Source organism: Anser cygnoides, chromosome 5 (genome assembly GCF_040182565.1).
Source record: "Anser cygnoides isolate HZ-2024a breed goose chromosome 5, Taihu_goose_T2T_genome, whole genome shotgun sequence".
NCBI classification, from domain to species: Eukaryota; Metazoa; Chordata; class Aves; order Anseriformes; family Anatidae; genus Anser; species Anser cygnoides.
The window spans coordinates 36,307,326-36,323,743 of NC_089877.1; the positions used below are offsets into that span (position 1 = coordinate 36,307,326).

The following is a 16,418-nucleotide window of genomic DNA, read 5'->3' on the forward strand; positions in this document are numbered from 1 at the left end:
CTGATATGTATCATCACATGCAGTCACATTTGTCTCACCGCTGAAGTAAATGGCACCTGAAATGAACGTAAAGCACTGCTGATGGTGAATGACAGCTCCCCCTTGGTGCTGTCACTGTGCAGAACTCATCCTTGACACTGGCCACTCCCAGAACAGTTCATTGCCATTTCTAGTCATATTGTCTATACTTTGTCCTTTTAAGTGAAAATGCACGCTGAAGTGTGCCAGCCTGCGGAGGGATTCCATTCTATATTCCAAGTTATAGCTTAAGATCCTGACTTCCACTGGATTTCTCACTTGTTAAGTCAGAAACAAATGCACACTTTCATTTTAAACATTTTATCTTGTATTTTCAGAAAGCAAATTCTAAATACACTTATGTTTCCAAACTGCTCACTCTACTCCACCAGCTCAGCTCTAATAAATAACTCACAGGTAACAGTGAGGGATTTTATTGGAGTTTAGGGATTAGATCGATAATTTCATAAGAAAAATATGTATTTATCATTATAAAAAAATATAAATCAAGAAAACTATGGTTCATATTTCCTGTGAGATTCTGAGTGATTTCTTCCTATAGGTTGGTGACTATGAAGTGAAATAAAATTTGAGGCTCCCTCTCCACCTGGTTTCCTTCAAAGGAAGATGCGATTATGGGGTCTATTTCTCAGGGCTAAACCCTGTAATTCACTTTTGTGCAGAAACTATGGAAGAACCTACATAAAGTTTTGAGGTCTAGGGAAAAATACATTTTTCAATGCAACATGGGCTTTCTCACATGAGATAAACTATTCATTTCACAGCTGGTTTACCTTCTTAATGTTACCAGTGGCTTAACACCTTTCTCCTGCTCTTGACAAGAGCGTCCTTCACCTCCTTGTTCCTCAGGCTGTAGATGAGTGGGTTGAGCATGGGGGTAACCAAGGTGTAGAACACAGAGGCCACCTTGTCCAGGCTGCCATGGCTGGATGCGGGTTGGAGGTACATGAAGAAAATTGTCCCATAAAACAGGGAAATGGCCATCAAATGGGAGGCACACGTGTTGAAGGCTCTGGACCTGCTCCCTGATGAGTGCATCCTCAGGACAGTGTGGAGGATACAGATGTAGGAGAGCAAGATGACCACGCCTGTGCCCACCGCGTTTATGGCAACAGTGATGAAGATGACTATCTCACTGCTGTGGGTGTCAGAGCACACAAGCTTTAGCACGGGGCTGGCATCGCAGAAGAAGTGGTCGATCTGGTTGGGTCCGCAGAAGGAGCCCCCAAACGTGCAGACCGTGTACACAATGGCGCTGAGAAAGGCGACAACGTAGGAAGCTGCCACCAACTGCTTGCAAATGCGCCTGGAGATGACCACCACGTGGAGCAGTGGGTTGCGGATGGCAACATAGCGGTCATAGGCCATGACAGCAAGGAGGTGACACTCAGCAGTTGCAAAGAACACAAAGCCATGGAACTGCATCACGCAGCCGGCAAAAGAAATTGTTTTGTTCTCTGATAACAGATCTGCTAGCATTTTGGGGGAGATGACTGTGGAATAGCAGATGTCAGTAAATGAAAAATGTGTGAGGAAGAAGTACATGGGAGTGTGAAGGCTGGGAACAGCCCAAACCAAGACCATAATCCCAATGTTCCCCACCAAAGTGAAAATGTAAATCAGTAGAAACAACCCAAAGAGAGGCACCTGCGCAAACAGACTGTCTGTAATTCCCAAGAGGACAAATTTAGTCAGCGTGTGATTTCCTACCATGACCAGGTGTTACCTGCTGAGGCAAAAGGAAGAGAAATATCAAAATGATACAAAAAATAAAAGTACAGAGTTTCAGTGTTGGGTCATATTTCCCTGTAATCAGTCATCAGTTTAACTACTACATCTTTGTATATTCTGCTGTATTGTCCAAACCCAGATTGTCTATGTTGGTTTTTTTTTTCCTTTTGAAGTGATTAAAAATTAATATGGAGTGAGTTGGAGTGAGACAAATGATGATTTTTTTTTTTTTAACCTATGCCTGGACACTTAAAATTATGTTTTGTTTGTTTGTTTCTAACACTTGTATTTTTGTATTTAAGACAACAATCAGGTATTTATTCAACTTCAGTCTGACAGAAATTTTGAGTTCCCACAGCTTGTATTCATAGATGAGTTGGAAGGGAACTTTCCCATGATGGAAAAAAAGCCTGCAGAAGGTATAGTAGTTTTTACAGGAGATTCTAGGAAATTTATAAGTCAGCAAAACTCAAAATGGAAAATACAGTTCAGCTTTAAAGAGCAAGGCCTATGTCGTCATGCATTTTTAGAGCTTCCAATTGATTCTGTTTTGGTGATAGTGATTACATTTCAGAAGACACCTCAGAGAATTCTTGTAGACTTGCACATAAACCTAGAGCACGAAAAAGTCACGGTACCAGTGAAATCACAGATTACATAGTGTAATTATGTTCAGACATTTTCCTTTGGCTTTTAATTATTATTGTGGTCTTAAAATCACATTTATCAAATTATTATATTTAATTTACTGTGGATAAAAGTCACATTGGTAAATTCACGATTTATGTCTTTTTGAGGCCCAGCACATCAAAGCAATCTTAAAAAAAATAATAAAAAAATAAAAAAGGAGCATTAGGTTAAGATACTTACTTCAAAAACTGAGTAAATTTTAAAACTTACTGATTCCAGAAGCTGGTTTGTAGGTGACTATATTCCTATTCTGCTGACAATTGGAAATGTCACATTTCTTTATAACAAAATAAGACCCCACCTTGTTTAACACCTGCATAAATTGATTCATCTTACTTTAATTGCCTAAGTAAAAGAAAAACAATTTGTATAAACCACTGCTCCCTCTTTTTGTAATGAAAACCTACTTTGGTACAGCTGATTTCTGAAGGAGCCCAAAAAAAGGCGGAAAAGAACATGAGCAAGAAAGCCAAATGCCTAAACACAGGCAGGGCTCTGCTTTGTCACAGTGCTACAGCTCCTCCTGTGCTTTCGCTGCTACCAGGTGGTGGAAGACAAGGATTTATGTCAAATGCAGCAGAGAATATCGTGGGTTGGCAAAACCTCCATTAACCGGCAGAGAAGCTGTGGGGTTGTAACTTGCCTGATGTGAAGCCAGAGGCGCTCCTTTTCGGACTCCAGCAGCTCAGCTCCTGTGTGAGGGAGCAGTAAATACAGCCCCTCGTACTACCATGGGAGAAAGCCCCCAGGGCTCCTCACAGCACGATTTACCAGAGCAAAAAAAGAAAGGCTGAAATGCATTTCCAGAAGTCGTTGTGCTGCTGCAGGTGTCTGAAAGACACCACATGGATAAGCCATGGCTGAGCACAGGACACAGCAATGATCATAGACAAGCTCAGCAAGTGCAGCCTAGATGCGTGGTGGGGTGAGGTGGGTTGGCAGTTGTCTGGATGGCAGAGCTCAGAGGGTTGTGCTCGGTGTTGCAGTCTGGTTGGAGGCCTGTAGCTACAGGTGTCCCCCAGGGGTCAGTACTGGGCGCAGTGTTGTTCAACTTACTCATCAAAGACCTGGACGAAGGAACGGAGTGCACCCTCAGCAGGCTTGCTGATGGCACAGAGCTGTGAGGAGTGGCTGGTACCCCAGGGGGCTGTGCTGCCATTCAGAGGGACCTGGACAGGCTAGAGAGATGGGCCAAGAGGAACCTCATGAAGTTCAACAAGGGCAAGTGAAGGGTCTTGCACCTAGGGAGGAATAACCCCAAGCACCAGTACAGGCTGGGGCTGACCTGCTGGAGAGCAGCTGTGCAGAGAGGGACCTGGGAGTCCTGGTGGACAGCAGGCTGACTGGAAGGGAGGCATCAATGCGCCCTTGTGACCAAGAAGGCCAATGGTACCCTGGGCTGCATTCAGAAGAGTGTTGTCAGCAGGTCAAGGGAGGTGATCCTCCCCCTCTACTCAGCCCTGGTGAGGCCACACTTGGAGTATTGTGTCCGGTTCTGGGCTCCCCAGTAACAGAGGGACACAGAACTATTGGAGCGAGTTCAGAGGAGGGCTACGAAGATGATCAGAGGACTGGAGCTCCTGTCATACGAGGACAGGCTGAAAGAGCTGGGCCTGCTTAGCTTGGAAAAGAGAAGACTGAGGAGAGACCACATCAATGTATATAAATATCTGAGGGGAGGGTGTTGAGAGGATGGAGCCGGTCTCTTTTCAGTTGTGCCCAGTGACAGAACGAGAGGCAACAGGCACAAACTGAAGTACAGGAGGTTCTGGCTCAGTACGAGGGGGCACTTCTTTACTGGGAGGGTGACAGAGCACTGGGACAGGTTGCCCAGAGAGGTTATGGAGTCTCCTTCTCTGGAGATATTCAAAACCTGCCTGGATGCCATCCTGTGCAACGTGCTCTAGGTGATCCTGCTTGGCAGAGAGGGGTGGACTAGATGATCTCCAGAGGTCCCTTCCAACCTCAGCCATTCTGTGATTCTGTGATTCTGTGATTCTGACTCACCGTGGCAGTGATGACCTGTTGACCGTGCTTCTGGGATGCCAGCAGACCATGCAAGGGTTTCAGTCCAACCTTGCCTCTACAAAATGGAAATAGATTAGTTTCAGATTTTCCATAGCCTGCTGCTGTGCCCTCAGGGATGCATAAAGTACAACTGACTCCCTTCTCTGGAGCTGCTGATTTCCCTCCATTGACCCTGGATGGCCCACTGTGCCAGCAAGCATGGGCTTGCTATTGTCTTCAATAAGTTGGCAACATCTTGTCTTAAAATTTGGTTCAGTGATCCCTGTGACTTTCAAGGCTTAATTTTCTTTCTATCACATGCATTTTTCCAAAGCCTCAATATGGCAATCACTTTCCAGTGTAAAACTGCATTGTAAATACTCTAAATATCATGACAGCCAGTCATGCCTAGTTAAGTTCAAAATTATGCAGTGTTAATACATAACCTTAAGTGATAACACAGGCAGAAATGTGTAAAGGGGAAAGTAGAAATCATACTTCACCAAATCAGTGAAGATGTTGATCATCATAGTCTTTGTGTTAGGTTCATTTGCACTGTAGATGTTCAGATTTGGTAGATATCCATAATAATCTATCACATATACTGCACACAAACATGTTTCCAATCAGTGTTGGTTCCCTGTTGCTCCTGGGGCTAGTTTGAGAACTTTGGTCAATCTTTCCTACTTGTGTGTTTCCATAATTACAAGGTGCTAAGATGCTGCTGTTTCTTGATGATATTACAGCAGTTCTTGACCTCGGTGTATCCTTTCTCCCAGAAGACAGCCCATCTTAAAGGTTAAGGAAGTAATAGCTCCACACCTCTGTCTTTCTCAGAATCACCAAGGGAAGCTTGCAATTATATCTGAAGTACAGAAAAAGTAAAAGAGATTGGCCTGGGGCGATGTGCCCAATGAGGCTGTTGGCAGCTTATCCCAGCCATCTAAGCTGGAAAGCAATAAACAGTGAAGACAATAGCCTCTGGGAGGAACATTCATGTGTGGACGTCTAACATCACGTAAAATTAAGAGAGAAAAAGACTAGGAATACATTCATTTCTTTGAATCTGATTTATAAAGCAAGCTAGAAGGTGGAAAAAAATAATATTTTAAAGTCAATGATTGTGTGAAATAGTTGTTCAGACAGGTAAGAAAGATCAGGTTAGAGGCAATGTCAAAGAAGTGTAGCAGTAACTGACAACAGCAAAAAATGCCATTTCTCTTTGAAAGCATCTTTGCCAACTGTTATGAGGTACACTGGGACAAACACACTTGTTCAGAAGAAATCTTTAGTATGTGTTTCTCTCCCCTGAGACAATCCTTTTTCAGAACATTCTTATTATTTCATCCTGTTTGAAATAGGCACACACACACTTTCCGATGAATTTAATAGGATATTGTCTTATTTTCCGTATCGTTGCTGTTCTAATTTTCCTCAGAAGAAAAAGGTGTAGATTCTGGCAATATCTTGTGAAAGATTGCCTCAGAGAAACTAATAACAGAGGTGGGCACAGAAGTAGTTAAGACTGAAGCAGTCTAATTCTTTTATAAGAAAACAGAAGAGGTGGAATCTAAGGTACTGTTTGGGGGGTATAGGTGAAATTAGTAGAGAGCAGGAATACAGGGCAGTAAAAGTCTTCACGGTTAAGTGGAGGACTGGATTAGGAAATAAAGAAATTGGCTATTGAAGTATGCCCTAGCCTGGTATGAGGGCAGACTCTGGTTTTCTCATTGAGAAATAGGAACTATTTTTATATTCCCCTCAAACTTCCACACTTAAGAAATACAAAGATAAGTCACAATTCTTTTCTGAATGAAAGAAACAATGCTTTACTCTCTAACCTTAATTTAGCATGTTAACTAGTTGTTTGAAAGTACTTAAGAAGTTACTGTTTGCTTAAAATGTTAACTTATGATAGAAATAAAGGAAAAAGCAAAATTTTTAGCAAGTCACCAGCTAAGCTGCAAGATACAGTCTTGCAGAAAAGTATTTACCTCCATCTGTTTGTGTAGCTGTTCTCATGGGATGTGAGCAGTCATTGAAATGTAGAATGTAGTTAATTTCCCAAAGTAGTAACTAACTTTGTTAGTAGTCACCTAAAAAAAACAACAAACCAAACTAAACCAAACCAACCAAACAAACAAACAAAAAATTAGTTTTGTTTTTGAGCATTTAGAATAAAATGTCCTGAGCAGCAAATTCCAATTCTGAGCTACCTGGGATAATAAATCTTTGGGACATTGTCAACATGGAAAGCAGAGTGGTTGCTGATACCTCTCCAGCTGGAGTGTTATCAGAGCAAATGTTAATGAATATGGGCTTCTCTTCCCTTAATGTGGTGAAAACTGCAGACAGACAGAAACAATGTGCATGGAGAAGACTAGGGTGATGTCAAAGGAAAAGCTTGTTTTATCACTTTTTTCTTTGGAATCAGTATGTGAAGGCAGAAGTTGTATTTAAAGCATGGTTGAAAGTGCTTGAGTAGCCAGGAGACGTGGGTCCCTGCATCACTGGGTGCTTGTGGACCAACGGAGCAGCCTGCCAGGGTGTCCAGCAGTGTTTTGTTAGAGAGCTTCATTATCTACAGAGCATGGGATTAAAACCACACATAATTAAGCAAGGTATGAAGTCAGTGTGCTTAGGATGACTGATCTCTTGGAAGCTGCCATCTTGCATGAGAGCAGTGTGTTCTTGCACACCGATGGCTTTGGGAAACTAGAATAGTCACAGATTTTATGTTCAAGGGTTTCTTGGATTACCCTGGCCTCCAAGCTACCCTATTTGGAGTTTTCCTGCTTATCTGTCACCATGGTGGTGGGTAACCTTGGCATTGTCTGGCTTGATTCCCAACTGCAACCCCCTGTGTATTGGATCTCTGCTTCTCCTCAGCTGTGACACCCAAAATACTGCTGAGTTTCTCAGCGGCTGCCTTGTACAGGTGTATTTTTATGTTGCATTTGTAATTGGAGTGTTACCAAGTGGTCTGGTCTGGGCTTTGGGGTTGTCAGAAGGAAGCTGTGGCAATTTTCTGTATATCGTTGGGCATCTTGTATTGTGTCTGGCCCTACCAATGTGGGATTAACTTGTACGTTTGCCTCTAGATAGTTTATTTTGTAACAGCAGAGGTACAATGCATCCTTGAAGAACTGCCAGAGGCAGATTTGTGAGGAAAATGTGCTAAAATTTCCAGATTGCTACTGAATGTTTGGAGGCTAGCATGTGCTAGGTATCCTCGTGGATCTGCCATTCATTAGGCAAACCCAAGTCACCTATATTTTGAAGGAAATACAGTGACAAGGCTCAACCTTATAAAAATGAAACATTTGTGAGATTTCTGCTAGTAACTCAGACAGTTTTCTTTACTTCTCAGTCATTTTTGACCTGGTAGACTCAGGTCATCATGGTAGACCTGCTCTTTGTGTTTTGGTATTGTTTATTAGCATGGTGGATTAAATCCCTGTCAAGTCCTGTACCTATTCCAGCCATGACATGGAACCTATCAATTTCAGGTAAGCCTCAATGCTGGAACAAACTTTTTCACAGCTGCTGAAATCAGCTGGAGAAGTCACGGCAAGTGTTCCCTGACAGACTTGTCATGGGGCTGGTGTGCTGGGAGGATACCCAGGTTATCTCCGCTTCCGCCAAGAAGGGAGTGCTATGGGCCCTTTCTTTATGGCCTTTTCCTTGGGACTAAGCCACCAACTTCATTGTAATGGTTTCAGTTTACTACCAGGCAATCCCTGCTCCAGATGGGAGCAGGCAAAGGAACTTTGAATATGGAGTGTTTCCTTAAAGCTGCTGGAAACAGGGAAATTGGAATTTCCCTGGGAATCTTCCATAATGACCCATTCAAGGATGTATAAAGATATTTTAAAAATTACTCTGCTGCACTTTAATCTTCATAATGCTTTCTATAGCAAGTAAATACCTCAAATGAGTTTAATACAGAACATTAAATATTGGACAGTGACAGTTCCTAAATGTGCTATTTAATGGAATTTTTCAGTATATATATTCACAGTGAGGATATACAGTAAAGCCATGGGTTTTTTACAGTAAAGCCATTACTAGTTGTAATGAAATTAATACTTTTTTTTTTCTTTGTTATTTTTTTTTCCAAACAGTTATCTGTTACATTCAAATGAGATTTAACTGGCCAAATTTGAGTTTAGTAGATAAATATTGCATCTGACCTTAATCTTCCTCCATAGCAGGAATGAAAGAGCAAGATCCTTGTTAAATTAAACAAATTAATCATGCATAAAGGCATAGCTTTCTCCCTACAGAAAATATGGCATGTCTCTGACATTTCTTTTCAAGATGTTTGAATCAGAGTTGCGGTAACCCATCCAGCCCATGGGTTGTACCACTTTGATAATTCAATATTTCTGCCTTTCACTTTATATGCTATTTTAATGTGTGATTTTTTTAATTGCAATTCCGCCTTTCCATTTCTGCCTCCATTATAAGATGAATGTTAACAGGACAAAAATACTTAGATATAACAATACATGACAACTGCAAAACTAATAGAACAGATATAAATAATTTAGTGATAAACATTTCAAAAGTTCATACCTGATTACCTGGTAACTGTATGTGTAACTGCTTTCCAAAAAAAAGTGTTTTTCCTTTGTCATTTTGCAAGAAAGAAAACTAGCTTATCTTTTAGAAATGACTCATATGTATGTTTTTCCTTTTTTTTCAAGTAGGGTATGCTCTGAGCTGTACCTGGAGGTGTGAACAATAGTGGGAACAGAATTGCAAAACATCAGTAAAATTAGTAACCCCAGAAATCCCAAAATATAAACTTTCCTGTGACAGTATTGTCATTTGTAGAAATACCTGTTGCTCAATGAACACACTTACCTGGGGTCACCTCTGTTTTGTCAGTATTTGGGTTGCTGCTTCATGTGGCTCTGTGGCTGCTGCCTGTGCTGGCTCTGGTCTCCAGCACCATTTTGTGTACCCAAGGGCGTCTGCTGGGCTTCAGCTGCCCTTCCAGAAGGTTTTGGGTTTCCTGCAAACCCTGCAGGGTTTATGCCAGAGCCGCCCCTCTGGTTGTCCAACCAAATTGCACCTTGGACTTCCAGCTGGAACTGAAGCTGGTACCTACAGCTCATGTGGAGCTCTGTACATCATGCTCATCTGTAGCCAGGTGAACCCAAACCTGCCCCAGGTGTCCATCTCAGCAAGTCCTCAAGACTCTCAGTAGTACTGATGGAGAACTTCTCCATCAGTGTGACCACGTGGGTCTCTCCTTTGGATGTGGAAAATCCCTCTCTGGGCTCTACTGAATCTACTGATGCACCTAATTCCATCTAAGAGGGCATCAACACAGAACTAGCAGATACAGCACAAAATGTTGGGAGACTTGCTTCCTTTGGGGAGCAGGAAAAATGCATGGTGAGCACTAAAAAGTCCTGAGCACCCATGTCTAAGCTACTAAACCACCACCTTCATGCCTACTGATTGTGAAAAGAGCCTAAGTAGGTGTCTTATATATCTATACAATGGATTTCTCAACTGATAGGTGAGGAAATTCCACCTATGGAAGTCAGGGATCCAGACACGAGCTGCTAGTTATATAGTTTCTGTATCCGTACAATCTCTTTAAAAGCATGAGCTCCTATTACTGAAAGGGAAAAAAATCTATAGCGAAATTCATGTTATGAATTGGGATCTCATTAAGATGTTTCAGACACTGAAAGAGTGATACTTGAGTATGTTGCGCTGAGGTGAATTACACTGAAATTGCGGTGAATGTGCTATCCATTTTCTTCTAAACAAAAGTTTGTTTACAGAAAGTACTGAATTAATACCATCTCTTTCCAAAATATACTGAGATCATTCTGATCTTTCAGTAGAGGTAGAGCAGTAGAACGACCCTGCTCTCTGTTAAAAGGGAGGAAAAAACAGGCTGCTGAGATGTTCCTGGGAATGTCTGGAACATAGAAAAAGGTTTAGAGGACTGCCATCCTCAGTCATGTTCCGACAGGTGGGTCCAATACAGCCCTCCCCGTTCTTAATTGTCAGTAGTCTGGAAGTGGTTCAGGCTCATTCATTGTCTGGAGGCTTGGGCCAGCCGTCATCTCCGTGATCCCAGCCATCTGCGCAGGCATCCAGCCAGCACCGATTACTGCAGCGTAAGCTGCTTACAAGAGGTGTTTGAGATGCTTGGAGTAAATTGCCCTTTGGATCTACCTTCCCATCTCGCCCTTGGTTTTCAGAGGGGATTGTGAAGAGTAACTCGTACTCGTTGGGATCTCTACCAGTTCTGTCTCTTGAGGTTACCAATTGTTGTCACAGGTTCTTGATATTTGTGACACCAATGTTGCTGTAGTCCAGGAATTAGCATAGGATTTTGCATCATCCTGCATGCATAGTTAAGCCTTTGTTAGTAGTTCAAGCTGTTATGACTCATGGACTCTCAGTAAGGAGCCAGCAGCATACAACCAAGACTCGCTTCTCTCAGAAACCTGAACTGTAGCCAAGGCAAGGACAAACACCCCCTCCCTGAGGAGGGGAGTCTTTTGCCCACAGAGATTTGCAGACACCCGTATAAAGGCAACACGTTGATGTAAGTGAAGAACTTCACCTGACAGAAATATGCATGAGGCTCTTGAAACCTCAGGAGAGATGTTCTTGTTTACCTGGAAACTGTGAGGATGGCTTCAAGTTTTAATCCCCAAGATTTACCATGCATGTTTCCTGAGTCTGTAGTTCAATCCGAAGTGGAAGACAAAGTGGCCTCCATCCACAGGTCAAGGTGACCGTTCCCTGAATGGTCAGGGTGAGCTCTGTTGGGACTGTCCTCCTCTGGTACAAACCTCTGCAGCTATACTACCTTCAGGGAGGCTGCTCTGATTTACACCAGCTAAAGGTTTTCTCCTCTGTCTTGGTTAAAGGTGAAATATTTCTGCTGGGATGCACTTGGAATGCACACCAGTATATGAATTCAAAAGTGTGCAGGGATCAAAAGTCATGGTGCTTATGGTATCTTTAAGGAGCCTGTGAGAAGAAGAGAGGAGAGCACTCTCAAGGAGGAATTAACCCACCCACCAAGCCTGAGACAAAGTGTATGTGTTCAGCTGATGGAAAAGGGCTCTGCAATGAGTCTTCTGATCCTGATGCTCACCTGATGGGGTAAGACTTTGATCTTCATCTTTACTCTTGTAAATTTGTAATTGTTCTGTTCTAAACCTTCATGTTATTAGGGACAGAAACCTATATTTTACCCTTTCACTAAGGTAAGCAGCCTGATTATGTGCCTAAATTCAAGCAACGGGAGCTGAGCTCTGTGGTCTCCCCTCTGGCCAAGGGGAGAGGCAGGAGATGCTGGAGGGAGATGAGTTTTGCCTATGAAAAATGGGATGAGGGAAGTCCTCATGAGCATCCTCACCACAAGGATGCTGTGCTGTGCCACAGCCAAGATTCCTCTGTGAAGTATTTTCTTCACAGATTGCCTCTTAAAACAGTGAATTCTCACACTGGCTCTTTTTTTCCTTTTTTCCTTCGGCTGTTTTCCTCTCTTCTGCCAGAACTGTGAGCCATTCCCTGTTCTCACCTGGAAATGAGATGCAATTCAGTTGGATGCTGCTGCCTAAGCACATTGGGGAAGGCACCAGGTGTTACATTATATTCCAGGACATCACAGATCCTATTTCTGCCTGGTCTCGGCCAGTACATTACAGCTGGTTCATATTCATATTCATATTCATAAATGCTTGCAGCTCTCTCACCTGACACTTGAATAACTTCTGCAAATCAGGTTTCATCTCCTGGCCCATTTCTGAAAATGCAAGGCATGATGAATGTCATCAATGTATTGTGGTGGTTAATGGTGCCTCATGGCAAGGGCAAGTGATGAGCAGGGATGCAATGGGCTCTGGTCAGCTCAACTCCATAACAGCTTTGAGCATTTATTGATAGACGGATTTATTTTCTATTAAATCCACATGAATTCTTTATACATGGGACCCTAACACCCAGAGTAATGTGTTTGCTCTCAGTGTCATGGGGCAATCAAGACAGATTTTGATGTTTAACACTTAATTGTACATTCTCTAAGTTATATTAATGAAATGTTTGATGCTCATCCCAGTACAAAACTACAGCTTCAGATTCAAATTGCACTCATGGTCTCCCTGGCTTCCTCTCTCCAAGGTTTCTGAGACTAATATTAAACTTCTCATTTATTTCTTGACTTTCAGGATCATGCAACCTCTTCTCACTCCCAAAAACTTTGTCTTTTCCACAGTCTCTCTTCCAAAACCAAGGAAGAAAAGCTATGGTATTTTTACTTTTACCCCAAACTGTTACAGTTGTAGCCAGAAGATGCTGCTGAAGACACAGCCATCCTGTTCAGGGCACCTTCTGATCTGTTCGAAATTGGGGAGGGGAGAGGAGTGAAACAAATAAGGAGAAAGGCTTAATTGCTAGAGAGCAAGGGCAGAGCTGGTAACTTAGCCTATGTCATCTGAATCTCTATCTGATGTTTCATCCATCGATTTCATCAAACTGCAGGTACCAAAATGAGATCCTGAGTTAGAGATGAACCTGACCTAAGGTCTGCCCACAGGCTGGGAGGTAAAATGCCTTCAACAGTGACTTGCTGCAGGCTGGTGTGGGTATTTAGGAAAGCTGGGATGCCTTCTCTTCTCCTTTCCTTGGACTGTAGAAGACAAGCTCAGACCAGCTGGCTGACTTCTCATGGCCAATGTGTGGTCCCTACTGTCCTAGATCCCTAGAAATGAATGGTCTGGGTATCCTAGCTCCACATGGCGTAAATTGTCAACTTATCCAATTTCAGTTTAAAAATAATTTTAAAAGTCATCATTTTCACTGTCCTGTGTCTTTGTGCTCTCTCCCTTCATAGATATGAGGCCCTGAATGGCAGAGGAGAATCGCACCTCGGTGGCAGAGTTCATTCTTGAGGGCCTGACTGACCAACCAGAGATGAAGGAAGCCCTCTTCGTGGTGTTTCTGCTCATCTACATCATCACCCTTTTGGGCAACATGGGGATAATCATCATCATCCAAGGTGACCCCCGGCTCCACACATCCATGTACTTCTTCCTTGGCAGCCTCTCGGTGGTGGACATCTGCTTCTCCTCTGTGATTGCCCCCAGGACTCTGGTGAACTTCCTATCAGAGAGGAGGACCATTTCCTTTGCTGGCTGCACAGGTCAAACCTTCTTCTACATTGTCTTTGTGACCACCGAGTGCTTCCTGCTGGCTGTCATGGCATATGACCGGTACGTGGCCATCTGTAACCCACTGCTCTATTCAGCCGTTATGACTCGGAGGCTGTGTGTGCAGCTGGTGGTGGGGTCCTACATCGGGGGCATCCTGAACGCCATCATACAGATGACCTTCATCATCAGGCTGCCCTTCTGCAACTCCAACATCATCAATCACTTCTTCTGCGATGTTCCTCCCCTCCTGGCTCTGTCCTGTGCCAACACCTACATCAATGAGATGATCCTCTTCTCCTTAGCTGGGGTCATTGAGCTTAGCACCATCTCCATCATCCTGGTCTCATACATCTTCATTTCCTTTGCCATCCTGAGGATCCGTTCAGCTGAAGGTAGGCAAAAAGCCTTCTCCACCTGTGTGTCCCACCTGACAGCTGTCACCCTGTTGTATGGGACGACAATCTTCATGTATTTGCGCCCCAGCTCCAGTTACTCCCTGAACACAGATAAGATGGTCTCTGTTTTCTACACAGTGGTGATTCCAATGCTGAACCCACTCATCTACAGCCTGAGGAACCAAGTTGTGAAGGATGCACTGAGGAGAAGAGCAGAAAGAATCACTGTTGGGGTCTGAGCAGAGTTAATGACACAGGAGCGAGCGAAGACCTTGGGAAACCACAAATGCACAGAGCATCATAGGCCAGGACTCAGGCCATCTGGCTGTGGGGCTTTGTCTCAGGCTGTGGAGCCTCCATCCATGCAGGTCTTCCAAACATGCCTGAATGAGGCCATGTGCAACCGTGTAGTGTGAGGTCAGCCCTGCTTTGAGCAGGAGATGGGATTCTTTTGATCAGAAAGGACATCTGGGAGGCCTCTAGTCCTATGAGTGCCAAGTTATACGCATTCACATGTGTGTGTATCCATAAAAATGCAGCAATTCCATATTATACAATGTATTTATATATTATATCCCTTTGTGTTCACATACACATTTGTTACTGATTTCCATGTCAATCCCTAGCTCAAATTAGCTGTAATACCAAGCCGTAGCCCCCTGCTTGGTAAATGAAGGGGTGTGGGACATGCTGTTGTTGGGTTTATCAGAAAAATGCCTATACCAGAAAAATGTCAAATAATGTCACAGAACATTTCCTGATCCTGCAGAGTTTAGCAGCATGCCATGATTTGGGATCAGCATTTCTCCTCAGGGTTAACCTGGGCTTACATTTTCTTGGTAAGAAATTAAAAATATTTATGTTATCCAGAAGGGTTCATGAAGGCAGGACATCCCCCCCGGGATTGGACCCAGGATCTGGCTGGGGAGGTGGCTCCTTCAAAAGCTCTTCCTGGGAAAGATGGGAACAATATCTGAATGGGTAAATTATGATGTTTTAGTGTTGGGGGTGAGGTGAGGGGGGGATAACTGTATAAGGTGAATAAGCCAACTGAATATGAAATATGATTTTTTAAATAGGTCTGTTTAAAACCAGGCTGCTAAGTTACCAGAACTTTGCAGAGTTAAATTGATCTTTTAGCTTTTTTTTGGGTAGCCATATGCATTTCTCCATTTTTTTTTTCCCTCACAATTTCTGCCTTTCAAAGGCTTGAAACAAAGCTGTAATTGGCTTACTAATTTATGCCCACAGTGTCTTGTTAGATACAAAGAAAATATTTTCGGTAGTGGCTGCATCCTGTGATCTTTCACTTCACCATGAGGCAGTGGGGAAAAGGACTTTAAAAAGTGGGGGGGGGGAAGAAAAAAGGGGAGGGTAATAATAAAAAATAATAAAAATAACTAAGTATGTATTTCTTACACAAGAAGCAACTCCTGCCACAAATTACAGCTCTCACCTTTCACCATTTTACCTAGAAACTGCTGTGGTTGCTGTGAAATGCTACCGTTCCCCGGGTGGGTTTGCCACAATTGTTTTTTCCCCACCCCAAAAAACTTTTCTACATTCCTCTAGCACTTCCTCGGTTCAAAGTAATGGGTGTCCCCACAAAGGTCTCTGGAGGGCACTCAGAGGGTCATCTGAGGAGGCGGCCGGGGCTCCTCCCGGATGAGGACTGTTTAACTTGGTGTGAGTTCTACTGTCATTTGAGGAAAAATCCTCTCCCAAACACATCAACCAGTGGAACATAACCCACACAGTGATGTGACCTGGGTCAGCACCTAAAACTTTGAACAATTATTTTTAACACTGAAGTCACCACCCCGAAGCTGACTCTCATTGCTGCTGGCAAGGCAACACGGCGGGCTTGTACAAGTACACCACACACAAAATGTTGTTCCTTGGACGTGCCTTTCCTTCTCAAATGCTGCATTTCATCTGCCACTGAATAAAATCCATTCCTGTGTGCAAATATATGACTTATTGCTTCTGTAAGTGTTGTGCTGTCAGCCCCTAGAGACACACAATGACCAAAGCAGTCTCGTTCAGGTATTAAAAGGGAGTGCTGCAGGGGGGAAATGCTAAATTATTGGCTAGGAAAGTACTGATCAGCATTTCTTGTACGTCGTCACCATCTATTGGGCACTGTTGGAAATATCTACTCCTCCTTCTGTTAGCTGAAAACTTTTTTTTTTTTTTTTTGGTCCTATTAAGCCTTGGGTAACTGAGAGGCTTGGCCTTGAGCAGAAGGACGGAGAAACAGCATGTAGGTAAAACAGGGCCCTTGTGTTGCCTCCACAGTTGGTGACCCATCACAGAACTGGGAGAGAGGGAAACTTTACTGCTGAAATGAGGTTTTAAA

At 43.2% G+C, this 16,418-nt stretch overlaps 2 protein-coding genes across 4 annotated transcripts; one reads left to right on the forward strand and one right to left on the reverse strand.

Moving 5' to 3' along the window:
- Nucleotides 1-259: 259 nt before the first annotated feature.
- Nucleotides 260-2,450, reverse strand: LOC106048265 (olfactory receptor 5AP2-like). 3 transcript variants are annotated; one of them, XM_066998883.1, is made up of 2 exons: nucleotides 859-1,752; nucleotides 260-292 (listed from the first exon to the last, which is right to left on the reverse strand). In XM_066998883.1, the coding sequence occupies exons 1-2, from the start codon at nucleotides 1,750-1,752 to the stop codon at nucleotides 260-262; spliced, it is 927 nt and encodes a 308-aa protein (XP_066854984.1). The 3 variants fall into 3 exon arrangements, with proteins under 3 accessions (XP_066854984.1, XP_066854983.1, XP_013055615.3); XM_066998882.1 differs by lacking the exon at nucleotides 260-292 and adding an exon at nucleotides 2,430-2,450 and having other exon boundaries at nucleotides 557-1,737; XM_013200161.3 differs by lacking the exon at nucleotides 260-292 and having other exon boundaries at nucleotides 557-1,752.
- An 8,525-nt stretch (nucleotides 2,451-10,975) lies between these two features.
- LOC106048310 (olfactory receptor 5AR1-like) lies at nucleotides 10,976-15,391 on the forward strand. Its single transcript, XM_013200205.3, has 2 exons — nucleotides 10,976-11,613; nucleotides 13,346-15,391. The coding sequence occupies exon 2, from the start codon at nucleotides 13,360-13,362 to the stop codon at nucleotides 14,296-14,298; it is 939 nt and encodes a 312-aa protein (XP_013055659.3). The 5' UTR covers nucleotides 10,976-11,613; nucleotides 13,346-13,359; the 3' UTR covers nucleotides 14,299-15,391.
- The last annotated feature ends 1,027 nt before the right edge of the window (nucleotides 15,392-16,418 follow it).